We start from the raw sequence: 12,500 nt of genomic DNA, 5'->3' as shown, positions 1-12,500 counted from the left end.
ATATTTATTTACAAAATTTATGAACGCTATTAAATCAAGTTATTGTGATTACTTTCTTTAAAAGATGTGCCCTTTTACAGTGGTGAGGTGCTGCCACAGACAACACGTGAATCCTGCTGTTACCTGTATTGGTTATAAAAGTGCCCCTCTAATTTTGTTTCAATTTTGCTAGATATTGCCTCTCTCTGACCTCATGGTTAAATCCTGCCACATACCATTCCTTTTTCCTCAATGGGCCATTAAGGTACCCATACTGAACAGGCAGATGGAAGTATGTGGGGCTTAGCCACTCATTCTAGAGAAGAAAGGCCCTGGTTATTGTAAGTAAAACTGAACTGATGGATGGAGGTACATAGCGCTTAGCCGTCCATTCTGGAGAAGCTCTGGTTACTAAAAACTAAATCAGTTACATTCACCAAAGAAGCTTTCTCTTTAATAAATGGTAATAGCAGGATCTTGGCTCTCAGGCAGGAAGAATACCAGCCTGTAGAGGGTAGCTGAGGAGGGTGCTGGCTTTCAAAGAAACAACTGATAAGTTACGTCCTATACAAAGTATTAGCATCTGTGTGTTGCAGTTCATTATAAACACAGTTACGTTGCAATGCACTGTGGATGTGCATTGGTGTAGAAGTTGGAATTGCAACACTCCGAAATGCACATTTACTGTGCTTTACCATTATAACGTTGGCTATAGTGTTAATGAATCCAAAGTGGAAAACCAAAGGTCTAAGCAGTCATTAGGTCCAAAGATATGATAGGCACCCTCAATTTACTGCAACCTTTCCTCTAATGTTCAGTGTTCGCACCCTCCACTTTTCAAGCCACCATGATGGTCACTGAGGCTACTCAATACATCAGAACGAAAATGGGGATGAACAATTCTCCAGATCCACCGACCATTTCAATATGCTGTCTTCACTGTCGGCATCCATTCTGTTGCCTTTTTGGTTTGTTTGTTTTTAGTTAGACAGTTGTGTAATAGGTGCACATTAACCTAGTCACACTCATATATTATATGTATGTAAAATTGTTATACTATAGTACTATGCTTGCTACCAATTGCACCAATCTCAAACTCTCTCTTGTTTTAAGAGAATGTATTAAAGCTGAAAGAGAAATTTATTAATTTATATTTATAAAAATAAGTACATTATACATATGAAAAAGTACACAAATACATATTATTTCTCTTCCACAAACTGTCTATTATACTGGTAAGTAGGGCAGATAAACATGGTGAAATGGTAATAAACTGCCAGCAACATTATGTTCTATATCAGTATATGACTTCATAATAGACAATATATTAATTTTAATAGAAATAATTATTATTAGCACTTTAAACCTTTTGTTCATTTTCAGTTTTATAATCTACATTAAACATTCTGTGTTGGCTCAGATTGTTAAGAAACCTACTTTAATTCTCTCTATGACCAACCATCTTATTATATAGAGTAGCTAATAGCCGTGCCTTTCTTTCGTCGTCCCAAACCGAACACATGGGTAGCCATAGAAAGTGCATGTTGGCAAAAGACCAAATCTGAAACATACAAGTACTAATAACTGTGCCCTCAAGAGGATTCATAGTGCCACATTAAGTATTGAGTGGAGTGCTATAGGAGAAATTAACCTCACTCACTGTATGCTTTTTAGACAGTCACAATAGAGGCTGTAAGGAGGAGAACATCAGGAGAGCCCATAACTATTATTGCTGTGGAGGGCTGGGCATTTACATTCGCTAAATCACAGCTAAAAATTTAATAGAAAAACACATGCATTAATATGTTATCATTCTTCCAAATTGTGAAGAGGCATTGTATGTAGGAGTTTATAATTTTAATAGCAGTTCTTTATGCTTCAGTATTTGTTTCACATTTGATTTTTTGCCTTGCCTGCATTTAGGGTGTCTTCATTGAACTCATATTTGTAAAAGGCTGGCTGAGGAGTGCTTTGAGGTCTTACAAATGCTCACTCTGCTGGCATTAGGTATTGGTGTAATAGCTATAGGCACAGAGCATAGGGAGCAATGATGGACATACTACTTCCTAGATCATGCAGAGGGACCATCTGGGCTTTAATGGCCCATTTAAAAGAAAGAGGTTGGATAGAGGCTTGGGTTTGGATGTTTTGATATGGTTATGGATAATTTCTGTGTATCTGAAAATTGATAAACAGATGATATGTGTTTTTACTTGACCTCCATTTGTATGGGGGCCTTTGGAGACTGCCCGATACTGATATTGAATATGTTTAGACTATATGATGGATGCAGTGATGCTGTCAGAAGAGACATAAAGGTTGCATTTGCCATCTTATAAAGTAGTGGGTTTCAAGGGCAGGGATCTTTACCTCCTTTATATGGACAAAAGGTTTGTTGAGTAATGTGTAGCCTTTTTGGGTGTATTGTATGGAAATAGAAAACAAAACATTTCAAGAGTATTTCATTTGACAGTGGTCTTCATTGAATGGAATGGGGAAATTATTTTTACTGTAATTGACCAATGCAAGTATATTAAAGTGAATCCAACCAGCTTGAAAATGAATCTAAACTAAATGTAAAAATGTAGGTACTTTTTGGTTTTCAAAGTATTCCCTGTGGAACACTAAGTTCCTCAAGTTCCAGGACATGCAGGTTCTGGCAATTAAAAAAAATCCTATTTCAATGTCCATTTAAAATCTATAATGGTTAGGGAACTGGCAGAGTCTAGTGTTCCAGTGACAGCTGTCAGAGAATTTTCCTTACTTTCCAGAGATTTTTTCTTATGTTATGTCTAGAACACCAGAAATGAAGGAAATTCTCCCCAGTGGGACACATTGATGGATTGATGGCGATATTATTGTATTCAAAATTATAAAAACAAGTTTTGGCTTTACATATGCATCAAAGTGCATTGTAGAGTAGTGTTTCCCAACCACAGCTCCATGTAATCCTAGGGTTCCTCCAGAGGGTAATACAGGTTCTTTGAGCAATGATCAGTTTGTGCCTCGCAGATCAATTTAACTGATGCCAATAAACTTTTTGGCTATCTGTAAGGGTGACATTTTTCCCATTGGCCAGTAATGTAAGAGGCATTCTTCCTACTGATCATCACACTAATGTGCTGTGTGCTGTGGATATAGCAATTATAGCTGGGGTTCCCTGAAGACCTGAAAGTTAAATCAAGGGGTCCCCCCATGTTAACAAGATTGAGAAACAGTGCTCTGTCTTTTCATTCATAGATTGCGCACTATCATATTCTGAAGAATTGATGGAAGGGTGAATGAAAAGACAGAGCAAGTGCCAGCACACACAGGATCATGTCATAGTAAAGTGGCCTTCTGCCCCTGTATACCCGATTTGGTCCACAAATCTTCTTTTCCCCTTATATTCTTATAAACCTGCAAGCTGTTATAAAATTGTGGTAATCGGGGTAATCTAAACCCAAACCACAAGGTGGTTGATAAAAACATGCATGAACATAACTACAATTTAAATATACATTTTGGAAAGTACCTTGAGCCACAAAGATGACTTTATCAAAAGATGTGCTGCAACGTTTTTTTTTTTTCAGAGGAATACCTGCTGAGTTGAAATTTGCAGTCATTGTCCACAGCCCGGACACAATTAGTAGAAGACACTTTAAAAGACATCTGTTACAACAGGAAACCAGATGGCTGCATTTATTAAGTAGGTTGTCTACTGTTGTCCTGAAACTGAATATTACGTTTGAAGCCTTCTAATTTGGTAGGATATTGTGTGTTATTAAATCAGAGCACGGATGACTATTTGAATCAAAATTTTTAAATCTGTGGCCAACACAAGGGGATTAAAAAATCATACATTAGTTGTAAATAGAATTGTAAGGTCATATACTTTAATCTAGGTACATAAAAGTATAAACCCTAAGGGCCTATTCATACTTGGGAATGTGTGTACCTATGTAGTACCGTCCGTTGCATTGGGCTAACCGTAAATTTTTTATGACCTGCCTCTGCAGCAAAGCACAAAAAAAGCACAGCACACTGCAGGGCAACTGCACTGGGAAGGTACGCTGGGTGCCATTAGGCATGAATGGCAGCACACTGCAAAAGTGTTTGGTATGTAAAAAATAATTCTTTAGTATGTTTGGTGTTTTTTGTGAATTTATTGCAAAGTTTCTTTCTCGAAAATACTGCCAGTGCCAGTACATCCTAACGCAGGCTGACAACACTGAGCAGATGCCTTTCAATAGTAGCAGCTTTATTCTTCGTTGTCAGAAGGGGTACCTATCTGACAGCCCAACAGCCAGCTGAAAGACCTAATCTACTAAACATTAGATATTGGCCTTAACATTTTGATAACTAAGATTGCTAAATTGTTTTTGCACAGGTATGTCCAATGTCAGATTCATTGTATTAGTTACTCGTGAGTAAAATGAACAAAAATGAATGAATTAAAAATGTTACCTACCAATCTGATACTCTGCCATCTACATTATTGCCTTAAGGCATGACAGTGTCTTTATGATGATTAGTACAAATTATTATGCTTTTTGCTATAATTATATACAGAGAGTTCCTGAAAATATGCTCAAGGAGCAACAAGGGACATCACCTGTCTCTTCTGCAATAAACAACCTTCTGCTTCCATGTTAAAGCAGTCCTTCATAATCCATGACTTCCTTTGCCTCATGTATCACTAATCTGTAAAACACATAGCCATCAGTCATTTACTTATTCACATTATGTTGTTTTCAAGGGGCAGGCCTAAATTTAAACTTTCAGACTTGTTGGAAAACCTAGAACATACACTAGGCAAATATTTGGTATACATCTAACCTCCCGTTAGTGTATTGTAACAAATATAATAAAATGGAATTAAGCAATCATCAGCAACCCACCAGCCATGGCTTTAATCAGTTCCTGGTTTTAGGTGACAAAAAAAAAAAAAAGGTTTTGTGCAAACTTGTCAGAGCCACCGCCATTCCAATCAAAAGACTTTTCATTGTTGATTTTCACACCGGTTTCAACCTTTTGCTTACTCATATTGGGAATCCAATAAAACTGTTGATAGTAGGCTTCTCAGTCCAACATCTTGCCATTGTGTTTTCGATCAGCAAATGGAAAAAAGCTTTCCAAATTTGCCATAAGTATTTGCACATAACATTGACCTGTTGATGAATGAGGCCTATTGTACGTTGTGGTTTCCCATTTCTTAGACTTCAAGCTTGTTGTACCAGGACCTTCACCCCTCCCCTTTCTCTATCATAGCCCAAAAATTGTAGTAGTTTTTTATTTGCAGTACAGTGCTATGTATATGGTATCACCCTTTACAGCAGTGTTTGTAAGCCAGGGTGCCATGGAACCCTAGGGATCCTCCAAAGGTTGCTGGGGTTCTTTGAGCATGTTTATTTACTGGACACCAATAATCACTTCTTGACTTTCTTTAAGGTTGGCCAGCAATGTAAGGGGAATTCTTGATCACCAAGTCAATGTGCTGTGAGCATAGTAATTGAGTAGTTCCCTATTATTGAGAAATATTGCTTTACAGGATAATATTTGTTTAATCTGTACTGGTAATGTAACTGGTGTGCTTATTTGTATAATCTTGCAATTGTGCTCATTTATGAAAACTAGAGTAAAAGTTAAGCCATTGTGAATAGCAACCAAATAAATTTCTGTTTTTTTTTTTTCCTACTGCAATATGATTGCTTGCTATGGGCAATAGTTCCACTTGCTTTGCCCCAGCATTGTGAGATCACCTACTAAGTTCCTCTGTCCATGAGAATGGAAGGTTTTAGAACCTCAAAGGCAATGCTTGCAGTCGTGGTAGTTTAAAAAAAGACATGGCTGCAGGCTGATTACCCCAGTTGTGTTATATCCTAGTTGGAAGCAGGGGACAGCTGTAGGACAAAGGCACACATTCAGTGAACTCTCTCTCTTCTTTGTGACACTGTATCTGCCTACCCCTGTGCACTAGAATCCATTGTCCTCCCTCCTATTTATTTTAACATTACAGTCTTGTTACTCGTTGCGACCGCTGTCCCCATTCAGCCTGGCAAGTGTCTTGACAGCTTAGAACTTCCTATTCTACCTTAAGGGCCATGACACTGGGAAATAGCACATTAAACAGTTGCTCTCACTTACCATTATTCTGTACTTTTCTAATTAATATTGTCATGACTCGGTTTGTGGAAATATTACACAGTGAGCTGATAGCTCTTAGTAGCAAGAGACGATTGTAGCTATAATATAAGATGCATAACAAACAGTTTTCTTTTTTTGTAGCAAAAGGAGATTTTCTGTTATCTGTGTTTGCAGGCTCTCTGGCTCATATGCGGCAGGAATCCTTGCTGCAGGGTTATATTCATTTTCACGTCTAACATGGCAGTGGTCCATTGCAGCCGAGGTTTTCAGTCTAAACAATCTGTTTGTGGCGCTGCTCATAGCTTTAACCGTGGAGTTTGAGAAGGCGAAGACTGCAAGAGACAGATCAAAGGTAATCTTTGTTTAGCTGGACAAATAATACAATGATGGGTAGCCTAAGTAAACAACCTCTTCATGTTTTACAGGACAGACGAAAAATAATGTGGGAAACAATGAAAATAAATATAGTACAATGCTAAGGGTTAATATCATTGCCAGAAATGTCTGAATTCACTACCAAAGCTTTTTTTGGTAGTTAGTCACTGAGCTCTCACCCTGCCAAGCTTGCCAAAGGTTTTACCACATTGTAGCTGGTTCACTGGGAGAGAAGAGGGAACCTCTGTAGTATGTGGAATGGAACAGACTGGCCAACCAAAAATTTGTGAGACAGAGTAGGATTAAATCCAGCCCTTTATTCTGTTTGTATCTCTTTACTTCAACCATCTGTTTTGCTTTATTTCAGGCATCCGGTTGAGCCAGCAAATACCTATATTAGTCTTTAAATCAGTTTCTGTGCCCCCTCGCATCTTAGGCCCACTCTGTAGTTAGGGGTTCATGTAGAAGTATATAAGTAAATATGGCTTTTTGCTCATCTTCATTGAAATTTCACTGGCTATCTAGACCAGCTCTTCGCAACCTTTTTACCCAAGAGAAACCATTGAAATACATTTTACGTTTTACGAATGCCCTCATTATGGTGGTGATCAGCAAAGAATGCCTTTTACAGTATTTTTCAAAATGCCACCACTCATCTAGACAGTTGGAGATCATTAGTGTGTCCTACTGGTTCTGCCAAATGGCGCTGAACCTGGAACTTTGGAAATGGCATCAGATGGGAGCTCAATTGGCCAAAGCCTAAGAAATCCTTACCGACCACTGTAAGAAACCCTAGGGTTCCATGGTTGAGAATGGCTGATCTAGAGTATGTAAAGACCTGTTCAGTGTCCATTATGTTCAGTAGTGAAGGCACTTACCAATATGAGCTCACATTTGTCAGACTGTCATCAGTAGATATGAATAAATCATATAAAATAGTACAAAATTTCACATTTGTAGTTTGTTATATTTTATTGTGACTTACATTGCTAGAACTTTTATTTACTTACATAAAAACTGATTTTCATCTGCTGCGTGTAATTATGCTTTTCTTTTCAGGTTTCTCTGTATGGAGCTTTCTGCTGCGGAATTAGCCTGTGTAATCAGCACACTATTGTGCTGTACATTGTGTGCATTGTACTGTGGGTTCTATTTCAGCTGGTCTATCATAAGGTAGGTCATTCTTGCATACACACTCCTATAACTTCATGCACTGGATAGGCTATAATGAAGCCGTAGGGTTTGGGTAAAAGAAAATGTAGGTTCACATAAAAAAAAAAAAAAAATTTCTGAACTAGGGAGGTTGTTTTGAATAAGTCATAGGGATATCTGACCTTACTTATTAAAGTGAACCTATCCATGATGCCAGAGTAAAATATTCACCTAAGTCACCCACTGCTATAAAACATCAAACATTCCTTTACTCCCTCATCACTCTCTTCAGCTGCCAAGCGCAAAAATAAATAACTGGTCCATATGGGTAAAGATACCTCTCTGTATGTGTAAAGTGCCTGATTATTGACCATAACTGGCACATGGCCCAGTTTCTGTAGCTGAATAGAGCAGTATGGGGGTGAAGCAACAGAGTATGTTCTACAGGGGATTGAGGTGGGACAAAAAATCAGAATTGCATTACAGTATTCTCCCCAGATATTGTTTTAAGCTGGGTGGGAGAAAGCTGTAAGCGGTGGTGGCCCCAACTTTTCATTAGCCATCCATAAACAGCTGGGTGGTTACTGAAAAGTGCCGGGGGGGGGGGTTTGCCCTGTTAAGAGGTGCTGGGGAGAACATTGCATTATTAAAGACAAATATACAGTAAATTGTATTTAGTTGCCACATTCTGTGATTGCTTCCGTTTGAGGTGGTATTACCACTGCTGTAATTTTTGTGAATTACCAGGCATACATTAAAATATACTACAATTTGGTTGGCTTGGAGTACACATCTGTGAAGCAGTGCAGGAAAATAATAATAGGTAGCAATAAATACATACAATGTAGAGACAATAACAGCTAAATGGCAATTTTATATGGAACAATGAGGTTTACAGAACTCAGCAATACTTATAATTGTGTATAGAATAATTTTAGGAGAAAATAGCTCCTATGCATTGGTAAATAACAATAGACTGTTCATTATCATTTCTTTTCTCGATCACTTTACAGTATCATCATTTTCAAAAGTTTAAGCTCTGTAATTAAATATTTGAATGAAAAACTCTATAAAAAATGCCTTAATGGTTGTCTGTAAAACCATATTTTGTTTATGCAACTGTTCTGCATATGAGTGGAGATAGATGTACAAAACAGATGTTGAATTCTGCCCTAATTTTGTCAATGAATACCAGATATTCTAAAAAATGCTATATCAGCCCTGTGCTAATATTTGCAGAGTGGGTTATCTCAGCCTTACAGCTCCTATGGATCTGGTGAATATGATTTAGGAGGAGGCGATGCAGGTTATATGATACTTAGGAGCCCACACTAATAATATTGGCTTCACTTACATTCTCACTATGCCATGCAAAAGAGATCAGTTTGAAGCAATTTCTACATAATCCCCAAAGTCATGAGATTTGACAGCATTCACCACAACTTGTTACAGATTGGAAAATTATCTTTGTGTAAAATATTATTTGATGTTCTCCAGACTCTACTAAGGGGTTGTAAAAAATTGAAGGAAATGGAACCTAAGCTTTTGCCCCAAATGACCAATCGGAATAAAGTTGTCTTTTTATAGCTTTTTTACAGAATGGGTCAGACTGGCTTTTGTTTCAATGGAGAGTTTTCGAAAGCCATCTCTTAGTCCCCTAATGGCAATTGTGCCATCAGATTCCAAGGTGTGTGGGCAACTTCCTGTGCAACTTATTGTTGCATATAAGATATGCAAGTGAACCTGCTAGTTTGACTCCAAAAACATCCTATATCCTTTTTACTCATTCAGTGCTGCTTTTAGCTATTAGAAGTGAGAATAAATCATGTGTAAGTTTCAAGAGCTTGCACAGGGGTGAAACCTTTCTCCCCTCTGTCATCTGACAACTGTGGGTGCCTAATTGGCCAATCAAGCACTAGTGCTATCAAGGAAAAGGAGAGCCCCATATTTAAAAGTTCAAGGCATTAATTTTAACTCCCTAGGGCCAAGCAGTGAGGTAAAATGAGGTAATTCTGTCTTTATAAAGACAGATTTACATTAAAGAACCATGATTGCAAAAACAGTATTGCAATCTGAAATCAGCTCAGTCTGATAAAAAGATCCTTAAGCTGCGTACACACTTCCAATTTTTGTCGTTGGAAAGGATCTTTCACGATCCTTTCCAACGACAAGGGAGTGCACGATGCATGAACGGTGCTGTACATACAGCACCGTTCATGCTCTATGGAGAGGGGAGGGGGAGAGCGACGGAGCGGCACCCTGCTGCGCGCTCTCCCCTTGCCTTTCATTAGGATCGGCTGTCGTCCATCGTCCGTGGATCCGGCAGGTCGGTCGTCCGGACGATGGACGACACCGTCTGTACACACGGCAGATTTTCGCCCGATAATTGGCCGATGCCGATTATCGGGCGATAAAAATCTGACGTGTGTACGTAGCTTTAGTCATTTTCACTTTTTTATAGTTGGCTAATTTACTATGAATAAAAACAAAAATAATAGCATGTGAAATACAAAAGAAAAACTTGAATAACAATATTAAATATATTTTGTAGCTATTCAATTTTTGATACTGGGGTTTGATTGTCTATTCCAATTTTACAAAATAGTTTTGTAATAAAGGCTGTCTGGCATTAACAGAAACTATTTCCTGTGTAGGAATTGTCCTTGAAACATTTGCTGAAGTTAGCCGCATGCTTCGCCGGGGGACTCTTACCATATTTGTACCTCATTGTCTCCTCATACTTCAATCAAGCGCAGTGGACCTGGGGAGACCAGACATCCATTCAAGGGCTCCTGACTCATTTACTTCGAGAGGAGTACGGGACATTCAGTCTGGTAATAACGTCTCTCTTGTTTTGCCTCCTTTAAAGTTCAGGAGAACTTTTAATTGCAATATTATTCCTTCATCCTTCAGAAATTCCTTTCATTTTCTTTTTCAAGTGGTTAATCTGGCATTTAGCCGAATACAGCGACTGGAAATAAATCCCTACCTCTGATTAATAGTCAGGGCAGGTTAAAGCACAGGAGAGCCTCTCTGTATTGTTCCAATGGTATTGCTGTACTAATCACCCCTGAACATAATACAGATAAGGCAGTGTAAGAACACTGGTAGACTGACAGAATGGTATGGAGCCAATAGGTGATTGGAATCTTATCTTTTCTTGTTTTCCATTGGCCGTATCAATTTCTACACCCTGTAGATGTATTTTTTTATTGGCTCTTTCTATGTATAGTTTAAAGATGCATTACAGTCAAGTAGGATTTTTAATTGCCCCATAAAAAAGTGTACCTAGACCAAGTTTCTATAATTCTTGTACTGGGATTCATATGCAAGCTGTCCTCAATACCAATGTTGGTATTCCTTTTTTCTGAAAAAGCCTATGTCTTACCTGTGAAAATAGAGACATGTTTACCTGGTTCTGCTACATAAAAGCACTTCTAGGTGAAACCTAAGATGCTCTGGAGCCTGATCATGCCCTTGATAGTCCATCACTATGGTGGGTGACCTCAATGGTAAGCTTTAAAGAGCATAGAGTAAGAGACCATGCTTTCGAAGCTGATGTGACCTAGTGAGCCAGTCATAATTGGCCTGCCAATGCTTAGTTTTGAGCTTCCTAGGCATCCATTGGAAGAACTCCTACTGCATGTACAGATATGTAGCAGTGGCAGTATTTTCATATCAGAATTTGTTTGATTGTATTTGCAGTTTGTATATTTTGTTATTAATTTTCTGTTCTGTTTTTATCTAGGCTAAATCGGAAACAGGATCTAGCATGAAAGAAATTCTGATGTAAGGGATGACTATATTTATACATTTTAAAAAAATGATGAACTGTAGTAAAAAAAAAAAGTTAGGTAAAAATTATGCATGTGAATATAACATCTTGTGGAGGGCTCAGAAGAAAGTATGTGGGTCAGGTGGATGCTGTTTTCATTCCTTCTCATTCTTTCTTTTATTCGTGGAGGATTTTCATAAATTTTGATACATTGTATATTTAAATGTTTTGAGTAACTTCAGCCCTGATGGTATCTGCAAGTACTTATGTTACTATTCAAATCTTTTTCTATGTTCCTGTGGAGCCCTTTATATCCATGGCTTCACTTTTAGGTCAGCCTCTCTCTAGGTCAATATTAAACCTGGCACACGCTGGTAAATACCAGAACTCCAGCAGGTAATAAGGGTTCTACCATTGGACAGTTGAATGATTTGGGGTGGTTCCTAGTCCAGGGCAAAAACAAGGACCTGGGATGCATGGAGCTCTAAAGAAATATTTTTTAGGATGAAACTGGTACCTAATATAACCACAAGATGACAGTCGTTAAGTGATATTGTTATTTCTATTTGCAGAGTTCTAATTTAATTGTGATTTATTCTTTTTTGTAGGTTCCAAATAAGTCACATGTCCACAGAGGTCACTCCCTTTGTTCCAGGCTTAGCTGTTCTTGCTCTGATACTCTGTTATTTAAGTAGGTAAGTTAAACAGTTTCTTTTACTTTGTTTAATATTCTACCCTGTCATAGTCATGCTTCAGCAATATCTTAAGGCTCTTTCCCTAGCAATAGCTAAATTTAAAAAAGGATAGGTTAGTCTCCCACCACCCTAAATTCTGTGTATAAACACATGAACTTGTGCAATGGAAACACAACCACAGGTGTAAGCCTGGCCCAAATATTGAAGTGAAACTGCAACTACTCAAATTTGTTTTGTCTTGTTTTAGTCAGTTTGGAAAGGTGTCTTACATGGGATTTAATTTACTTTCTGAGTTAAACAACTGGTAATATGCTTGTTGATATCAGAAATTGCATTGAATCCAGGAATATTCTCTGAAGCACTGCTTTTATTAGTGTCTAACACATCACAATATTATT

The 12,500-nt window shown here is 38.0% G+C and overlaps 1 protein-coding gene across 1 annotated transcript in view; it reads left to right on the top strand.

The window, feature by feature from the left end:
- The window catches only part of TMEM260 (transmembrane protein 260), a gene marked incomplete in the record, with an annotated part of 40,982 nt that overhangs the window by 19,970 nt on the left and 8,512 nt on the right, over positions 1 to 12,500 (top strand). The window contains 5 exon segments of the mRNA XM_072427949.1: positions 6,280 to 6,457; positions 7,540 to 7,653; positions 10,287 to 10,466; positions 11,381 to 11,421; positions 12,016 to 12,102. Coding sequence (XP_072284050.1) covers positions 6,280 to 6,457; positions 7,540 to 7,653; positions 10,287 to 10,466; positions 11,381 to 11,421; positions 12,016 to 12,102 — 600 coding nt within the window.

Source organism: Pyxicephalus adspersus, chromosome 12 (assembly GCF_032062135.1).
Source record: "Pyxicephalus adspersus chromosome 12, UCB_Pads_2.0, whole genome shotgun sequence".
Classification (NCBI taxonomy): domain Eukaryota; kingdom Metazoa; phylum Chordata; class Amphibia; order Anura; family Pyxicephalidae; genus Pyxicephalus; species Pyxicephalus adspersus.
This window is presented reverse-complemented; position numbering and strand designations above follow the sequence as displayed.